Consider the following 20,508-nt stretch of genomic DNA (forward strand, 5'->3'; position numbering starts at 1 on the left):
CATTCCCCGCCAGGAACCAGGGTGCCTGTCACGTCCCAGTGAAGGTCACCAGCAAACTGTCCCTCCTGTCTCTTGCCCTCCCAAGACAACAATGGACACAAAATCAATTTCACGGGTGCCACAGAATGAAAAATATCAGATGGCACCTTAAGATAGGCTTTATTTCATGGGGCAAATAAAGGTATGTACTATGGATTGGATCATGAGATATATTTTTACTGCTGTAAGAGACAAATGATTAGAAAGCAGACAAGCATACCAGACTCTCTGACTCACAGCAATGACTAACAATCTTACGACGGTAACTCTGCAGGGACTATCCCAAGCCCTGCTGAAAAAGGATGTTCCTGCAGCTCCCTGAAAGCCAAGTTCTTGCTGGAAATTAAAAACACCAACAACATCGGAGGCCTCGGCTGACCTGTCCTTGCGCACCAGCTTCAGTCCTTCCTGGGGCTGGCCAACATTGAACGCCTGGTCTCCTCTTACCAGGCAGGCGGCAGTGCCAGGGGGACAGGCCCGCAGCTGTGAACCTGGGTCTCGAAGTGTGTCTGAAAATCACGTATTACATTAAATCAGATTACGTGTCAGGAGTGATAACCACACATACCCTTAGATCCAGGGTCCCTTTAAACAAATTACTGAATTCCTAGAAGTTTCCCTAAGTAACTATTCTGAAACCTTGGGCAAGCCATTAACCCTCTGCAAACAAAGCTCAGGACGAAGGAACGTAAAGTACTGGCTCTGCACTGGTATATAAGAGGTGCCCAGGAAACGGGCTATGATGTTATTTGTAATTAACAAATGTACCCATCCTCTGCTTGAGGTACAACAACGTTAGCATTATCCCCTTTCAAGCTACAGAGACTAGAAAATGCAGGCACTCCACAGATGACTGGAACAATTAGGAGATTAGTGGAAAGAACCCACAGCTCTGGGTTCAAATCCTAAATTAACCACTTACTATCTCTATAACGTTGGTCTAACTACGAAACTATCCAATTGCCAGTGTGCTAATGCACAGGTTTCGGGGAGGATTAAAGATGAGAACATACCCAGAATATGTCCAGAACATCATGCAGGCTTAATAGATTGCCAGTAGCAACAGCTATGATTACAGCTGGGTTGCTCTTTACCATTCATTTCTATGATCATGACCCAATACCTTACACAGTATACTTTGGGATTTATTTGTTGACTATGTATCTTTTCTCCCATCTAACTAAAGCTCCAGGAAAACAGGAACTGTGGTGTGTTCAATGCTATAATCCAGTGCCTAGACCAGCACCTACCTTCTGCAATAAGGAGGCACCAGCTAGCGAAAAGGTAAGCAAACCTTTAACTCTCAAGCCTTCCAAACAATTATGAAATTATGTGGAATTATGAAATGTCACAAATGGACTGCTTTGTTCCACTTATGGTATCTGTTGTGCCACAGGCTCCTTGCCCTCATGGGGACTCAATGTAAGACAATCCACTTGGTATACCAAAGGCAGAATATACGGCAAGCGCCCTGAGAATGCAAGGAGGTAAGCACGTGGTAGCAAGTCCAACACTATCCACAAGGGTTTGAAGGTCACATTTGATCTTGGTTTGAGACTTGGAGCAATTTCCTGGGAATGGAGAATGTCTGAGTAAAAACCAGGGAACCTCTACTATGAATCAAAGTCATTCAAGCTCAACTCAAATTGCCAGTAAATTGGAAAGAAAAAACTTTTGTAAGAAAATACCCAGCAAATTCAGATGATCTGTAACATGTTAAAAGACCAGAAACCTAAATGCTTTTCAAATCAAAACAGCATATTATTTCAGAATTCAATAATCTACAACTCATCAACTTTATACCAAACTTGAGTTACAGACCCATTTAAGACAAAGACTGTATTAGTCTTTTTCCAAAAAACCAATAAAGGTTATCCTTGGAGAACAAAAGAAAGATGTAATACTCTAACACACAAAAAAAATCTAGTTATCACTGGTTACTTTTGGTGAGCCCTGAATGGGGTATATTTACTGTTTTTAACTGTTTAGAAACAATACACAAACAAGATAGTCATAATGTATATGTACAATTTAAAGAATAATTATAAATTAATACTCATCTACTAACCAGCAGTACCACGTATTGAGTTTTTAAAAATTTTCTCCAAACTTTTCTAAGGGTAAAGCATTATGTACTATTTGAGAAATAAAAAACAAAGAAAAACACTAAAAATGACCTTTTCACTAGTCACCACAGAATTTACTCATGGCTAGCACTGTAGAAAGACAAGATCTGGCCTACAGGACTAACAATTCACAGCCCTTGAGAGAAACATCAAGCTGGGTTTTAGAAACCTGGCTTAGTAAAACTAGCTGAAGGCTAGTCAAAGTCTTAGTAAAACTCTTCATGGCCCTTTTTAAATAAAGACCATTTATTTGTGGCCTTTAGTTAATTTATCAAAAATTCTAAAGCTAAAGCTTCTCACACCAGTTCTGGCAAGTACAGAGAAAGTTAGGAACAAGTCAGTTTGGGTCAAAATACGCATCCCGGCCAAGCACCCAAGTCCTTGATCATCCTTTTTTCTTTTTTACCCAGCCCATAACTCAGAGCCAAGGGATTCAGGCACACAGAGAACAAGACCGACCCTCACTACTGTAGAATCCTGAAACCCAAGGTGTCTGGCCGAGAGAACACCCACATGGAATGGACCAACAGTTAGGATGGAATCTGCAGGGGTTGGGGAGGAGGCATGGAATCTACTAGGGGAGAAGAGGTGGGTTGTGCAAAGACAACATTTTTTGGGACAAAAGCTTTCTTAGAGGGCCTACTCAGAAACATGGATGTGCAAACAGAAATAAAGGTAGAAGCGCAAAGATATCGAAGCCACAGAAGAAATCCCTCACCACCACCCCCTCAGCTCCACAAAGATTCATACCTATGTCTCTACAAACATTGATGAATAGAGAAGTGTCCGGATCGGAGTCATCCACCAAGTAGGCACCACTAAGCTTGATCAGAGGATTGAGATCATGCTTCCTCAACTCTTCATCAAACACATAGCACGGCACCTGGAAGGGAGGAAGAGAAAAGCGAGTCTTCAATACACATCTGGCTCAATCAGGAAAGCTTATGGCCAACGTCACACAACACTGCTCTTCGTTCTTTAGGGACTATCATGCTATGGTGTCCCCTAATAACAAAAGAACTCGGGCAAAGGTCAATAAGCGTCTTGGCTCCTCTGCGTTCTTTTCAGTATCTCTTCTTTGCTACATGAGGACTGTTCTGCAATCATCTCTCACTTGCATCGCCAGGTTTTCCCTCCACTAGATCGTTTTTCTCAGCATGCCATGAGATCTACCACCTCACAAATGTCCTTCCTGGTACCTACATTCCCTCAGCTATCATCTCATGTCTCTGCAACTTAGAGCAAAATTCCTTCAATCGTCCCTACACATCTCCTCCTCTTCCTATCTTCCATTCTCTCTTGAACACAGTCACATCAGCTTGCTGTCTCCCACTCCATCAAAACCCCGCTTACCAGGTCACCCACATCTCTGCTGACACACCCAGCACTGGTGTCCTGCCTTCCCGTTACATGGTCTCTCATGGCATTGGATGCTCCTGATCATTCCCCACCACCTGAAACCCCTTCTCCCTGTGGCTTGCATCCACAGGCTCCTGGTTTTCTTCTGTACCACTTCCTGCTATTTTTCAGCCTCCTGGAAACACCTCTCACCTTCCCTCTAACTGACTCTCAATGCAGAGGTGTGCCACAGCTTACTGAGCAGCCCTCTTTCCTGTCTATGCCCAGTCCCTTGGTGACCTCGTGCATGGTTACAAATGTCTGCCAATGACTCCCAATTTCATGTCTCTAGCCTTCACCTTTCTGCAGAACTGCAGGCTTCCACAGCCAACAATAGCAGAAGCTATGTTTATAAGCACAGACTCGAAGCAGAATGCTTGGGGTTCAAACTCTGGCATGAACACTTTGCATAACCATGAATGAAGTTAACCTCCATGCCTCAGTTTCCCCATGTGCCATGCTGGAATAATGACAGTTATTCCTTCACAGGGCTGCTGTAAGGCCTGAGTGAGCTAAGGTATGTGAAGCTTGGGGTACAGCTCCTGGCAGGTTGGCATCAGTGTTATTTATTGCTGTTGTTTATCATCATCACTTGCATACACAAAACCATCCGAAATTTCATGTATTTAAAATGAGCCTTTGATTTCTCCCCCAAAACCTACTGTTGCCCCCACTGTTGCTCATCTCAACAAATGGCACCATCATTCAACCAGCTGCTTGGCCAAAACCTTGAGGACCCCGTCCCACCACCAAGTTCTCTCACATCCAACCATCGGCAAGTCCTGCTAGTTGTCCCTTCAGATTAAATCCTGGATCCACTCCCTTATCACCTCCACCATTGCCACTCTGTCCAAGCCACTGCAATCTCTTGCCTGCAATAGTATCTCAACTGGCCCCCCAATTCCAGCTTCAATGCCCTACGACCTCAGCCCAAGTCTCCACAAGCACAGGATTAGCACTTCAGAATTAAATCAGGCCACACCCCTCCCTGTTCAAAGCAGCTTCCCACTACACTGAGAAGGAGACTCAAACTCCCTCATGACACCGCCCTCACCTACCACTCTCCTCACTCCACACAGCCACACTCACCTCTTGATGCAACTCTGCCCTCCTGAAACTACAAGTCCTCTCTGCCTGAGATGTGCTTCCCCCAATACATACATGGCTCCTTCCCTCACTTCATTCACATCTCTGATGAAACACCACCCTTAGTGAAGCCTCTTCTGACACCTTTACCTAAAACAGCACTCTCCGCCTCTCTCTGTCTCCCACACTCAGCCTCACTTCTGTTCACAGCGCTGTGATGTATGATACTAGGTACTGTCATCTGTTGAGTTTTATCCTTTTCCTCCCACTAGAATAGAGGCTCCTTGAGGTCAAGGGTTTGTCACTGCAGGCTAACAATGATGCCTCGAACATAGCGGGAGCTCAGTAAATATTTGTTCCATATTTGTTCCATAAACTGTGAAGATGAATTCCTCCTCTGGGTATTTCAATCCATCCTTACTTGGTTCTAATTTATGACCAGTCTCTCATACCTATGAACTAATGGTCTTTTTATTTTAAAAAACATCAAGAAACCCCATTGTTAGAGTTGGCAAGACCCTGTGCTTTAAGAGGGTGCCTCTTTCTTTGTTTGTTTTATACAGACTCAGGAGGAACAAGTGCAGTTGTATTACATGGATAATGCACAGTGGTGAGGTCTGTGCTTTTAGTGTAACCAGCACTGGAATACTGTACATTGTACCCATTAGGGAATTTCTCATTTCTCATCCCTCACTGCCCTCCCACCCTCTCACCTTTCTGAAGCTCCAATATTTATTATTCCAGTCTCTGTGTCCATGTATATGTATTATTTAGTTCCCACTTATAAGTGAGAATATGTGGTGTTTGACTAAGTTATTTCACTCAAGATAATGTCCTCAAGTTCCATCAATATTACTCCAAAACACAGGATTTCATTCTGTCTTATGGCTGAGTGGTATTCCATGATATACGTGTGTGTGTGTGTGTGTGTGTGTGTTCTTTACCTAGTCATCCGTTGGTGGACAGTTATGTTTATTCCATATCTTTGCTACTGTGAATAGTGCCACAATAAACAAATAAGTGCAGTTATCTTTTTGATACAGAGATTTCTTTTACTTTGTGTAGACACCCAGTAGTGAGAATTGCTGGGTCAAATGGTAGTTCTACTTTTAGTTCTTTGATTAATTTCCATACTATTTTCCATAAAGGTCATTCTAATTTACATTCCCACCAACAGTGTATAAGCGTTCTCTTTTTGTCTGCAACTTTGCCAACATCTGTTGTTTTTTGACTTTTTAATAATTGCCATTTTTGACTGGTATAAGACGGTATCTCATTGTGGTTTTATAATGATTTGTATTTCTCTGATGATTAGTGATGTGTAGCATGTTTAGGAGATTCTTGGCCATTTGTGTCTTCTTTAGAGAAATGTTTGTTCATGTCCTTTGCTCACTTTTTAATGGGATTGTGGTTTTTCTTGTTGAGTTGTCTGCGTTCTTTGTAGATTCTGGATATCAATCCTTTGTTGGATGTATAGTTTAAAAACACTTGTGGCCATTTTGTATGTTGTCTGTTCACTTTGCTGACTATATATTTTGCTGTGCAGAAGTTTTTAAGTTAAGTCCATTTGTCTATTTTTATTTTTGTTGCATTTGCTTTTGAAGTCTTAGTCATGAATTCTTTGCCTAGGCAAAGATCCGAGAGTTTTTCCTGGGTTTTCTTCTGGGAATTTTATAGTTTCAGGCGGCCTTACATTCAAGTCGTTAATCCAACCTGAGTTATTTTTAAAATGTGGTGAGAGACAGGGGTCCAGGTTCATTCTTCTGCACATGGCTGTCCAGTTTTCCCAGAACCATTTACTGAACAGACTGTCCTTTCCCCAGTGTATGTTTTTGTCAACTGTGTCAAAGATCAGTTGGTTTTAAGTATGTAGCTTTGACTCTGAGTTTTTTATTCTGTTCCATTGATCTGTGTGACTATTTTTATATCAGCACTAGCTGTTTTGATTACTATAGCCCTCCACTATAATCTGAAGTCAGGTAATGTGATGCCTCTAGCTTTGTTCATTTTCCTTAAGATTGGTTTGGCTATTAAGACTTTTTGGGGGGAACCACTTGAAGTTTAGGACTTTTTTCTAATTCCGTAAAAAATGATGTTGGCTTTTGATAGGAATTGCATTGAATCTGTAGATTGTTTTCGGCAACATAATCATTTTAATGATATTGATTTTTCCAATCCATGAGCATGAGATGTTTTCCCATTTGTTTGTGCCATCTACAATTTCTTTCATCAGTGTTTTATAGTTTTCCTTGTAGAGATTTTTCACCTCCTTAGTTAAATGTATTTCTAGTGGGGTTTTTTTTTAGCAATTATAAATGGGATTGAGTTCTTGATTTGATTCTCAGCTTAATCATTATTGATGTGTAGAAATGTTACTGATTCTTGTACAATGACTCTGTATCCTGAAACTACTGAATTCATGTATCATATCTAAGAGACTTTTGGAGGAATCTTCAGAGTTTTCTAAGTGTAAGATCATATCATCAGCACACACAGACACGTTGACTTTCTCTTTTCTGATCTGGATGCCTTTTCCTTCTCTTGCCTGACTGCTCTAGCTAGAACTTCCAGTACTATGTTGAATAGGAGAGATGAAAAAGTGGGCATCATTGTCTTGTTCCACTTCTTAGGGGAAATGCTTTCAACTTTTCCCTGTTAGGTATGATGCTGGCTGTGGTTGTGTCATATATGCCTTTTATTATTCTGGGGTATGTCACTTCTAATAATTTTTTGAGTGTTTTTTTCATTAAGGGATGTTGAATTTCATCAAATGCTTTTTCTGTATCTCCTGAGATGGTCATACATTTTTTGTTTTTAATTGTTTAAATGGTGAATCGCATTGATTGATTTGCATACACTGAACCATCCTTGCAACCCTGGAATAAAACCCACTTGATCGTGATGTATTATTTTTCTGAAGTGCTGTTATATTCAGTTTGCTAGTATTTTGTTGAGACTTTTGAATCTAGGTTTATCATAGATATTGGTCTATAGTTTTCTTTTCTCCTTGTGTGCTTGTTTGGCTTTGGTTTTCAGGATAATACTGGCTTCAAAGAATGAGTTAGGGAGGATTGTTGCCTCTGATTTTTGGGAACAGTTTCAGTAGGATTTGTACCAGTTCTCCCCTGTGCCTCTGGTAGAATTCAGCTGTCAATCTGTCTGGTACTGAGCTATTTTTGTTGGGAGGATTTTTTTTTTAATTACTGATTCAGTTCCAATACTTGTTATTGATCTTTTTGGAATTTCTATTTCTTCCTGGTTGAATCTCAAGAAGTTGAATGTTTCCAGGAATGTATACATTTCCTCTAAATTCTCGGTTGTCAGTACACAGATGTTCATAGTAGTCTCTGATGATTTTTTTGTGGTATCAGCTGTAACGTCTACTTTCTCATTTCTGATTGAATACTCTCTCTTCTTGGTTAATCTGACCAGCATTCTATGAACATTATCTTTTCAAAGAACCAATTTCTCATTTTGTTGATCTTTCGTACTGCATGTTTTGTTCTCCATTTCATTTAGTTCTGCTTTGATATTTGTTACTTCTGTTCTGCTAGGTTTCAATTTGGTTTTTTCTTTTTTTTTTTCCTAGTTCCTTGAAGTGTGGTATTAGGTTGTTAATTTGTGATCTATATTTCTGATGTAGGCATTTAACACCATAAATTTCCCACTTAGCCCTGCTTTTGCTATATCCCAGAGGTTTTATGTTGCGTATCCATTTTCACTTGTTTCAATTTTAATTTCCATCTTAATTGCATTGTTGACGCAAAATTCATTCAGAAGCAGGCTATTTAATTTCCAATTATTTGCATAGTTATGAGAGTTCCTCTGGGAATTGATTTCTAGTTTTATTCCACTGTGGTCTGAGAAGATACTTGGTATCATTTTGGGTTTTTTTTCAATTTATTGAGACTTGTTTTTTGGTATGACGTATGGTCCATCTCGAAAAACAGTCCATGCATGGATGAGAAGAATATATATGTTCTGCGGTTGTGAGTAGAATGTTCTAGAAATGTCTGTTAGGTCTACGTGGTCCTGAACCAATTTAAGTCCAGTGTCTGTTGATTTTCTTTCTCAATGATTGAATTCTATTATGGTATTGCTGTTCATTTCTTTCCTTAAGTCTACTAGTAGTAGTTTTATGATTCTTGGTGCTCTAGAGTTAGGTGCATATATATTTAAGATTGTTACATCTTGTTGAATAATCTCTTTATCATATAATGACCATCTTTTTCTTTTTTTTTACTATTGTTGATTTAAAGTCAGTTTTATCTAAGTATAGGTCTCCCTGCTTGCTTTTGATTTCCATTTGCCTGGAATATCTTTTTCCATCCCTTTAGCTTCAGTCTATGTCTTACCAATTAGTTGGCTTTCTTGTAAGCAGCATATGGGTGGATTCCATTTTTTGGGTTTTTTTTTTTTTTTTAATCCATTCTGCCAATCTGTATCTTTTATGTGGAACATTTAATCCATGTACATTCAAAGTTAACATTAATATGAGGCTTTATTCCTGTCATAATGCTGTTTCCTAGTTGTTTTGTGGTCTTGTTTGCATAATTGTTTTATAAGAGTGTTTATACTTTTGTGTGTTTTTATGATAACAAGTATCAAACTTTTGTTTCCCTGTATAGACCTCCCTTGGGCATTTCTTGTATGGCCCATCTAGTAATGACAAATTCCCTCAGCATTTGCATGTCTGGGAAAGACTTTATTTTTCCTTCATACATGAAACTTATTCTGGCAGGATACAAAATTCAGGGTTGACAGGTTTTTTTTTTCCTTAAGCACCTTGAAAACAGAAACCCAATCTCTCTGGCTTATAAGTTTCTCCTGAGAAGTCCCCTATTTAGTTTGATGGGGTTTCCTTTGTAGGTGATTAGATACTTTTCTCGTGGATAGGATTTTTTCCTTCACGTTGACCTCATACAGTCGATGGCTACATGTTGTGGTGAAGTCCTTCTTGCAACATATTTCCTTAGAATTTGTTGAGCTTCTTATATTTGGAGGTCTGGATCTCCTGCTAGACTAAAGAAGTTTACATCAATTACTTCCTCAAATACGTTTTCCAGACTTTGTTATTCTCCCTTAGTAATATCTATGCTTCATAGGTTTGGATGTTTCATGTAGTCCCATACTTCTCAAACGCTTTGTTCACTTCCTCTGAATCTTTGTTGTCTGATTGGATTAATTCAAAAGACCTGTCTTCAAGTTCTGAGATTCTTCCTTCTGCTTCGTCTAGTCTACGGTGGAAGCTTTCAACTGTATTTTATAATTCCCATGATACATTTTTCATTTCTAGAAATTCTATTTGATTTTTTAAAAATATCTCTTTGGTAAATTTCTCATTTATATCCTGGGTTGATATTCTGATTTCTTTGTATTGGTTTTCAACTTTCTCATGTATCTCATTAAGCTTCTTTAAAATTAACATTTTGAATTCTTTATCTAGTATTTCAAGCATTTCACTTTGGTTAGGATCTGTTTCTGGAGGATTAATATGATCCTTCAGGGTGTTGCAACACCATGTTTTTCCATATTTCCAGAATTGTTACCCTGGTTCCTTCTCATCTAGAGAAACTGTCACTTTTTGGTTTGAATTTTCTTTTGCTTTGACTAGAGGGTTCCCCCCTGCCTTGAGAATCTGACTATAATGTATGCTGCATAGTTTTATTTGGCTTTGCTTCTGGACGCTTTCAGCGGCAAAGACTCTGGATGAACTCCTTGGTTATAGATAGGTTTTGTGTGGTGACTTTCTCATATATCAGTTGTAGTAGTAACATACCAGGCCGGTGAGCAGGCTCAAGGCCTTCTGAGTAGCCAGGGTATGGTGAGGGATGATGGTAACTGAGGCCATGCAAAGCTTGTCTCCTGCCGTAGCACTGTGCAATTGTATACACAGCTGTGTCAGCAGATGGGCTATGCAAGTTCACCTCCTGGCCAGGAGTGGTACTTGCAGGAAAGAGGCAGTTGCAGTCGTGGCAACAGGATTTATGCTTGGCCTTTGTTAACGAGAAGACTACTCCCATGTCCCAGACAATGGGTGGGGCCATTGGACACCTAAGCGTTGTCGCTATCTTGTGTTCTGCCAGCAAGGCAAGTTGAGGAAGGAAAGCTGGGTGGAGCTGGGTCAGGCAAGCACATATTCAGGCTCTCCAACAGCCGAGACAAGCACTGGCCCCAGGGGTGATCACCGGGCCTCCAGGGCAACATTCTAGGGAGGGACAGAGGCACCTCTACTACATCAAAGAGCCCACGTGGTAAGAAGAGGTGCAGCCTGAGCTCCACAGCGTAACAGGCAATAGCAGGACCCACCAAGTTCTATTGCCCTTAACTCAGTGAGTCTCCCACCTGTGTCCCATTGCTGGCTGCAGGCCAAAAAAGCCAGCCCAGTCCCAAGCAGTCTGTATTAGGTTGTTTTTGCACTGCTATAAATGCCTGAGACTGGGTAATATATAAAGAAAAGAGGTTTAACTGGCTCACAGTTCTGCAGGCGGTACAGGAAGCAAAGCTCAGCTTCTGGAGAAGCCTCAAAAAGCTTTTACTCACGGCAGAAGGTGAAGTAGGAGCAAGCATATCACACGGCAAAAGCAGGAACAAGAGAGTGAGAGTGAAACAACCAGAAAGTTTCAAACCACCAGATCTCATGAGAATTCACTCACTATCATGAGGACAGCACCGAGCGGATGGTGCTAAACCATTTATGAGGGACTCCCATGATTTAATCACCTTCCACCAGGTCCCACCTCCAACACTAGGGATTAAAATTCAACGTGAGATTTGGGCAGGGACAAAATCCAAACTACATCAGGGTCTGTGCTCAGATAGTGAAACGGCCCCAGGCTGCAAGACTCCCTGCCCAGGACAGAAACCATGGCTCTGAGGCCACACCTCTGCGGTACAGTTTCATGAAGTAGGGGCGCCCAACTTCCACATCACAGCAAGAACTCAAGCCAAAGACGAACCCCCACCCAGGGTAAAAAAGGCCCCGGTCACCAAGTGAACCACGACTATGTGAAACATTCCTGTAAGTTTTATTTCCAAAATAACACACTGGCATCATTTCAATTACCTCTTCCAAAGAATATTCTAAAAATTCGTGTTCTCTGCCATCATTTCAAAGTAGATAGTTTTATTATTTTCTGTGGATAAATTTCCCAAAATTTTATTTTTTAGACTGAAGCTATTCACAGATGGGTCTATTTATTAAGTTAACTGCTTAATATTTAGCTTTCAAATTTCTCTTAGAAGTAGGCTATCAAATCTGCAGGAACGCTCTAACCCACTAACCTTTTTCCCCAGTCCTGCTGTCAGAGATTCATGGACAGCTAATAGAGTGAATCAAACGACCTACACCTACTCACAGCCTCAAAGGCACTCGAGCTCATTTCGACCATATCCTCAAAGCAAAGTCGCCTGTCGCCTAAAATACTTCCCAGACACCAAAGTGTTTCTACTAATAATGGAGGACGTTAGAACCTCTAGAGCTCACAGGGTACCAGCACATGGAGCTTAAGCCTACCACCACATTCACGCAGAAAGGCAATGAAAATAAAAGAAAATTATTGCCACAGACTATAATTGAGTTACAGCAAAAAGCCACAAGTGCCTATTATCCTGCAAAATCTAAAGCTTGTCATCCCACAGCAAGATTATACGAAAACATTAACCCAAGAGGGGAGTGAGTCAGTGGACTGGGTAGGATTCAAGACAAGATGCAACTCTCTAACCAGCAAAATAAAAGCCTACGATAGAAAAGGGAGCAAGATGGCATATGGCACGAAGGGAAAATGAAAGAACTCTTCGTTCTGAAAATAGCTCCATTTCATCAAGACACTTAGAGGATTCCAAGTCAGCAAGATCTGCAAGTACCCTCCACGGGGCAGGTAGCAACCTCTGGCTATCTCCCCACTCCGGGAGGGAAGAAAAGACATGCCTCACACAGCACTCCACAAAATTGGAATGTGCATAGGAAAAACAGTCAAGGCTACTGGGGAACGTCCTCCCACTTCCTGCTACAGCAAACACAGCAATGGAGACATTCATAAGACCATGAATTTAGCAGCCTGGGGAGCGAGGTTGCTTGCCAGCTGCAACACACCACACATTGAGTTAATGCTGTTTCGTATATAATAATTTTACTTTTATAACCCTGGTAAGACTGCTAGCAGGCCAGTTCTGAATTTTGCCTGTTCCCAAGGGCACTAAGGTGGGAGGTATATTTACACAATGCTTTAAAGAAATAATTATCTTAAAGCCCCTACCAGAATCCACTGAACAAACTATAACAATAGTTTTAAAGGTGCTGTTTGGAACTACCAAGATTTTTGTCCATCGAAATCATTCTAAAAGTGACAGAGCAAAACGAATAAATAAATGAGATATTAGTAAGGTGTAGAAAGCAAGACTATACTGACGCTAAACCAAACTGAGATTTTTTTCTTCTTTAGGGAATGATGAGTGTTTTATAAGTACATAAACCTTCAATATGTTTTAAAGTTATCATATCATAGCCTGTAAGGTGTAATCAAATCAAACTGAAAACAGAAAAAAGGGCATACGCTTTCTTAAGATTTGCTAACAGTGACAGCACTACATTTTTAGCAATCATTATGCTTTTCAGTTCTTTCCATTTAATCTATCTTAAGACAAAAAAAACAAGTTAGTGAATATGAGTATGTCCTCCACACCATTAGTCTATAGGTTCCCTGAAAGCATTCCAAAATTTAACAAAATTCCTACTGCTTAGCTCACAATAGGCTCTCAATAAATGAAAACTCAATGAATAAAGCCCCAGATGCCAACTACACCTGAGGAGATAAGAAGTACAAATTACAAACGTTTCTCATGCATCTTCAATCTGCTTCTAAGAGAAATTACAAGTCATTGTTTTGAGAAAAACACAGACTATACCTCCCTACTCCCACCCCAAAAACTATTGAGAACACAGATCAGCACACTTTCTTTTACAAAGGGCCACGTGCTATCTACATTTTGGGTTTTGTAGGCCACATAGGTCTCTGCGGCATATTCCTCTTTGTTTTGTAACAATCCTGTAAAAATGTGAAAACCATTCTTAGTCCTGGGCTTGTACAAAAAAAAAGAGCCAGGGCAGGCTTTGAACCATGGGCTGTAGTTGGTGATTTCTGACCCATAGAAAACAAATTGCTATTCATTTTGGAAAGCAATTTTTTCCTAGGTGGTAGAAGACACAACTGCCAATTCAGCAACGCGAGGTAAGAGGTACATTCACATAAAACAAAAAATAAAACAAAACAAAGGGTATCATGATCAGGTTGGAAAATCAGAGCCCAGGAGAGTATCTGTGGGGCTGAGAAGTCTGGGGTCTAGCAAGAGAGCAGAGGGCACTGCTGTCGCCGCAGCCTCCACCTCCCACAGGAAGCAACTCAGATCCGACCAACTGGACACTTGAGGATGACTGTGTGTGGGGCTGGGCGTGGTGGCTCACTCCTGTAATCTCAGCACTTTGGGAGGCTGAGGCAGGCAGATCACCTGAGGTCAGGAGTTCAGGACCAGCCTGACCAACAAGGAGAAACCCCGTATCTACTAAAAACACACACACACACACATATAAATAAAATTAGCCAGGCATGGTGGTGTGGTGGCTCATGCCTGTAATCCCAGGATAACTGTGTGTCCCTGCCCAAATCTCGTGTCAAACTGTAATCCTCAACATTGGAGGTGGGGCCTGGTGAGGTGACTGGATCATAGGGGCAGATTCCATCTCCCCCTCCTTGCTGTTCTCATGATAGTGAGTGAGTTCTTGTGAGATCTGGTCATTTAAAAGTGGGTGGCACCTCCCGCTCCCACTCTCTTCCTCAGGCTCTGGCCATGTGAGGTGCTCGATACTTCTTTGCCTTCTGCCGTGACTGTAAGTTTCCTGACGCCTCTCCAGAAGCAGATGCTGCCATTGTGCTTCCTGTACAGCCCGCAGAACTGTGAGCCAATTATACCTCTTTTCCTTATAAATTACCCAGTCTCAGGTGCTTCCTTATAGCACTGCGAGAATGAACACACTGCTCCCATCCTCACCCCCAACCCCCAAGCAGATGTCTGTTTTGAGACGCTTTTCCTACCACTAACAGTATGTCATCTAACAGCTGCACCTGAGTTTTTAAGTGAAGTTTACCTTTGACACTACCTCCTAAATATCAGCCTTAATTCTTTCCACTTTAAACTTTTGGTTTTTTTCGTTGAATGCTCCTTATGGTTTTTCTGGGAGGCAGTATTTTACCACTTCCACTTCCATATGAAACTATCTTTCCCTTCATAGATGACCGTATCTGAAAAAATCAGTGATTTATCATTCATAATTTAATCTGAATTAATGCTTTTAAATAAACATTTCTTTTTGCCTTATTAAACTGCGTGGTATTAGGCCACCAGTAAAAATTATTATGATCATTCATTAGTTCCTGAATCCTTACAACCTTTGAAAATTCTTAAAAACAGAAAGTAATAGAGAAAAGTGAGATAATTAATTAAGATTGTGATCCAGGTGAGAAAAGAAAACTCCCTTTAGGATCTCGGGTAGTGGGCATGGAGAAGCGGCAGAAGGAACACGGTCTGCTCTTCCCCAGGACCAGGGAGAATCAAGTAGCAGTGCAACATCAGGGAGTCTAGGCTAGGGAAGAGGACATTTCATTAGTCAACAAGAGTGGCCTGCCCGAGAGGCCCATTACACACCACCACAACCACAGTCAATAACAATGTAATTTATTCTTGCATATCACTAAGAAAGTAGATTTTAAGTGTCCTCACAACAAAAAAAAGGAGGTATGTGAGGTAATGCGTATGTAATTAGCTCAATGTAGCCATTTCTCAATTTCAAAACATCATGTTGCACATAATAAATACATATAGGTTGGTGTGTACGTATACAGACATATATACATACACCCACCCAAGAAGAATGTCTTGACCAAGGAATGCTGTGTTCAAATAACAAGGAGTGGACGTAACAATAACAGTAACCTAGAGACCTAGTCTCTGAGGTCAGCTGGAAAAGAATTTAAGGGGCACGTGGCCTGGACTCACATTGCAGCCAGAAGTCATCCCAAGGCTGAGGAGAGGGACAGACAGATTTAACAATGCACACAGGTAAAGGAGACTTATCAGAGCGGGGTGCAACACAGGTGGAACACCAGGTGCAAAGGAAGATGAAGCAGCCAGCGTCAGAAACAGATGGCCCCTGCAGGGAGAGTGAATACTCTAAGCCCAAGCCCAACCACGCCACTTGGTTTACTGAGTTGCACAGCACCAGAAACCAAGAACTAACTTGCCCTATATGGATGAGCCATTCTATTTCCAATCTGGACCAAAAATCACATCCTGTGATATTTTAAATGCCCTGTCCTAAAAATAAGAATCACTCAGACAAGTTTTAAAAAATTAAATCACATGGTATCTCTGCTCAAATGCAATTTCGAAGCTAAAAAAGATTTTCACCCCGAAAGGTTAGAATGAGTATTTGAAAGGTAAAGCTCCCCGGAGTATACTTCATAAGCATGGAAGTTTGAAGTTCCCGTGTTACCTCCTTTTTTGCTTTAAATATGTCTTTCTTGCAGGCTGCAGTGGTCCTCCACTCAAAGTAGTGCACACATTCTGTTGCGGTTACAAATTCAGGAGTTCCCTATTAAAAAATAATAACAATTATAATAAGTTACCATGCCACACATTGAAAAGATTCTTCTTTAAAATTAGAATGCAGTAAAGGCTACTAAAATAAAGAAAGCAGCAGCAAGAAGGGCAGGGGATGCAACCGCTTTAGTTAAACAGGGTCATCAAGACGTTCCCAAATCTGAAAATGCTGAGACCAAAGCTTCATAAAATCATGTTGGGATTTTGTGTAACTAATCCAAAAGCATTCTACCGCCCCAGCTATGCAAGTACAGTGATTGAGTTCATGGGAAGAAATCCTCGGTCACTCTCCTCTCAAACTCCAAATGTTCTCTTAAGCAAATGCCAGCAAACCAAAGCCAGGAAACATGACCTCATGCTTCCCGTGAAAAGGCTCCCATGAGAAGCCCATCTGCATCTGATCAAGTTAGTACATCCACCAGACGCCCACCCTCCAAGGCAGCCCCTCCTGTTAACCTCGACCAGAGTGGACTACAAACAGGCCGATCACAGCAGAGCAGGGTGACACAGGCACAGCAGGAACTGCCTCTACGCTCCCACGGGCAAGTCTAGGGAGTTATCCTTCACAGTTCTACTTCTGGTATGGTGAACACAGAATTCATAAAGGAAATTAGTTAAAGTTAAAACAGCAGCTATATATTTTATTCTGTAATATAAATCTTCTCATTTAATGCCGCTGCACACAGATTCTTTTATTTTTTAAGGTCTCAATATGCACACGATGCACTTCATAAGCGGATCCAAAATTAACAATGTTAGTTTTATTTGCAAAGTTCTTCAGATGAGACACTGTCGATCTGAAGATCCAACAGTCACAGTCCCAAACTCTAAAATGATATTTTAAAGCAATTTTGTAGCCACAGAGTTTCACTTGACCTCACTTTCCTAAGGATTGGGTTCTTACTCTGATTCAAGAACATTCACAGAATTTGTATAACAATTCCTTCTCCCAAGAGCTAAAACAATTATTTACTGCAAGTTCCTTTCCAAAAACTAAAGATTAAAAATAACAAATTACATACAATATGCCCATAAGAACAATCATAATAATTTACACAATGATGTCCTCTTTAAACACCAGGTAATATCCAAAAAACTTGAGAACCCCATACCCACGGGCCAAGGCTTCTCCTAAACAGATGTGGCTATCTCTAATTTAATATAAATGAGGAAAGAAAAGTATTTTCAAAAAAACTAAATACGCTGCTCTAAAACCCATCAAAATGAAATGCTAGGAGAGGTTTTAGAAAAAAAAAATTATGCCTATAACATAAACATTAAACAGTGCACTGATTTTTACCACACTAATCACACTTAATTGTAGTTTTACCAAAGACGTGGTCCATGTTTTACTTAAAAGTTGTAACAAGTTTAGAATTTGTTTACTTATTGGTTCTTGATGGTGATGGTGATTTGGTAGGGTTTTTCTTATTTGTGTTTCTAAGTTTGCTTACTGATTCTTCCTGGAATACCTCTACAGCCAGAATACCAAGGGGTAGACATTTTTTTTTTTTTTAAAGAAATACATGAAGTGTCTGTGTGGACTCACCAGGGTTTTCCCACACAGGAAGGCAATGCTGCTCTGGACTCTGTGATTTGTGCCTGGCCGGTCACAGCTCACTGTTGTGTTGAATTCCAGGAGAGATCTGGTTGCACTTCTCAAAACAGAGTCACCTATTTGGAGAGAAAAGAGAGTGAACAAGCTATAAAATATACATAACCAAACAGCTATTTCCAAGAAAAAGCAAATTAAAAGTAGCATTATAATTTATCTGACAGCTTATAAATTTATAAAACTTTCCTTTCCCAGAATTTTCCATCTCAGGAGTGGCATCCCCATTACATTATCTTTACCTTGTCTGCTGCTTTCCATACATCAGAAAGGTCCACAGCTATATGCCCATCTCAAATCTGTCCACATTTCTCCACCTCTACTCCCACTAAAACCACTACCTGCGCTCCAGCACTGGCCACCTAACTGCTCCGCATGCCTCCAGACTAGTCTCATCCCTCACCAGCCTCACTTCCTCATCCATCTTGCACCAGTGTGATCTTCAAAAATACAAATCAGAATATATAACTCAGCCACTGAAATTTTTCAATACTTCCCATCACATATGCTACAAAATCAACATTCTCTAGAAAGGCCTACAAGTATAGTGACCACATCTCTGTTTGTCTGGGACATAACTATAACAGTCCAGAATAAAAAGTCTATGTAAAAATCAACATGATGGGGGTTGGCATAGGAATAAACTGATCAGAAGACTAGAATAGAGACCAATTGACTAGAAGAGAGAGCACAGAGACACAAATGTGAATTAAACTTTGATTATGACAGAAGTAATAGATCAGGGAAAAGAGGAGGCTGTTCAATAAGCAGAACTGGAAATAAAAACAGAACTGGAAACAAAATGGTTATCCATATGGAAAAAGACAAAATTGGATCTCTATCCAGTACTGGGTATAAAAACCAACTCTAAACACAAGCTTGTCCAACCCGTGGCCCGTGGGCCACATACAGCCCAGAAGGGCTTTGAATGCAGCCCAACACAAACTTGTAAACTTTCTTAAAACATTATGATATTTTTTGTGATTTTTTTTTTTAGATCATTAAGTATTATGAGTATTAGTGTATTTTAGGTGTGGCCAAAGATAATTATTCTTCCAATGTGGCCTAGGGAAGCCAAAAGATTGGACACCCCTGTCTAAATGGATTAAAGATGTAAACATCAAAATACAAACTTCAAAACTTGGCAGAAATCTTAAGATAGAGAAAGATTTCTTATGACTCAAACTGATTAATAAGGTTGACCTATTCAATTTAAGAGTTTATACTCATCAAAAAATAGTTTAAAGAAAACAGAAGTTATAAACTGGGAAAAACACAGAACTGGCAAAGAACCAGCATCAAGAATTTCTACATACATTCACATGCAAACAAATAAGAAAAAGAATTTTTTATGTATAATTCCAGGAAATAAAGGACGATGAATTACCTCTGACTGAGAAAGCACACACCACGCCAGAAAGGAGAGAGAAGGAAAAATCCACACCTAGCCACACAACGGTGGATTTTAATATCCAATGAAAAGAAAAAATTCTAATCTAGGTCACACGCAATAGAAACCCAATATAAAATGAACAAGACATGATCAAGCAAACCGAAGAAAAACGTACATCAATAAATATGTTAAGAGATGTTCAATGTTACTGGTGATCAAGGAATTTCAAATCAAGACCAAAATGGTATACCGTTTACAGCCATCCCTCTGGCAAAAATTAAATACCAAGTGTCAGACGTGAGATGGCTCAGAGCTCTCCAGTATTGCTAGTGAAATGTTAACTGGTTCAACAACTATGTAAGTCAGCAGGACATTATGTCTTAAAATTGAACATTTGTGTGCCCTATGGCCTAGTTATTCCACTCAGTTATTCCACTCTTCTGAAGAGCAAAAACCTGGAAATAACCAAAGGCCCATCAACAGAAGAGTGGATAAATTAACTTTGGCAGATCCACGCAATAAAATATTACAGCATCCAGAAGGAATAACACACAGTGAAAAACAACAATATGGTTGATTTGTAGTAATATTACTGTTATCATTTAAGTCCCAAAGAGTTACACATAGGAAGATACACACTTTAATAAAGTTAGTTGCATACACACACAGATTTTTTTTTGGAAATTAGATACAGTAAAAAAAAAAATTTAATACAAGATGGGAGCTAACGATTACTTCTAGTGGAAAGTCAAAGAGGGAAAAGCAAAACAGACAGTGGTTACTGCCAAGATCCTAGATTTTTGTTGGTAACAGGGCTCACTACATTACACAAAACAACTAATTTTTTAAAAGGAAAAAGGTTAGTCCACGGATTACCACATGGATCACTGTATGTGTCATGAGCTCGGGATGACAGCTGATCCAATCCCATATACACCTGAAGTCTTGGGGCAGGGGCGAACCAAAAGTCAGCGCTGCCCCACAGCACCAGACTGATGGCCCGGTGGTTCTTCTGCCTAGGTGCAAAAGTCGGCCAGGATCATCCATCCCCATCTGCAACACCCAGGGTCTTTTCTAAAACCTTTGCCCGGTCGGCTCAGCCAAAAGGACACAGAAGTCCTGCAGAGGCTCTGAAACCAAGGACAGTGCCCCGTGGACAGCTCCCTCGCCTGGACAGCTCCCGCGCCTGGACAGCTCCC

At 40.5% G+C, this 20,508-nt stretch overlaps 1 protein-coding gene across 1 annotated transcript in view; it reads right to left on the minus strand.

Annotated features, from left to right (window-relative positions):
• The window catches only part of IGF2R (insulin-like growth factor 2 receptor), a 124,658-nt gene that overhangs the window by 76,713 nt on the left and 27,437 nt on the right, over positions 1 to 20,508 (minus strand). The window contains exons 5-8 of the mRNA XM_011975972.1: positions 17,854 to 17,978; positions 16,198 to 16,296; positions 2,916 to 3,048; positions 419 to 548 (exon numbers count right to left, since the gene is read on the minus strand). Of these exons, the coding sequence (XP_011831362.1) occupies positions 419 to 548; positions 2,916 to 3,048; positions 16,198 to 16,296; positions 17,854 to 17,978 (487 nt within the window). The remainder of the gene's footprint in view (positions 1 to 418; positions 549 to 2,915; positions 3,049 to 16,197; positions 16,297 to 17,853; positions 17,979 to 20,508) is intronic.

The sequence above is a fragment of the Mandrillus leucophaeus genome, unplaced genomic scaffold (genome assembly GCF_000951045.1).
Source record: "Mandrillus leucophaeus isolate KB7577 unplaced genomic scaffold, Mleu.le_1.0 Scaffold160, whole genome shotgun sequence".
Lineage (NCBI taxonomy): Eukaryota > Metazoa > Chordata > Mammalia > Primates > Cercopithecidae > Mandrillus > Mandrillus leucophaeus.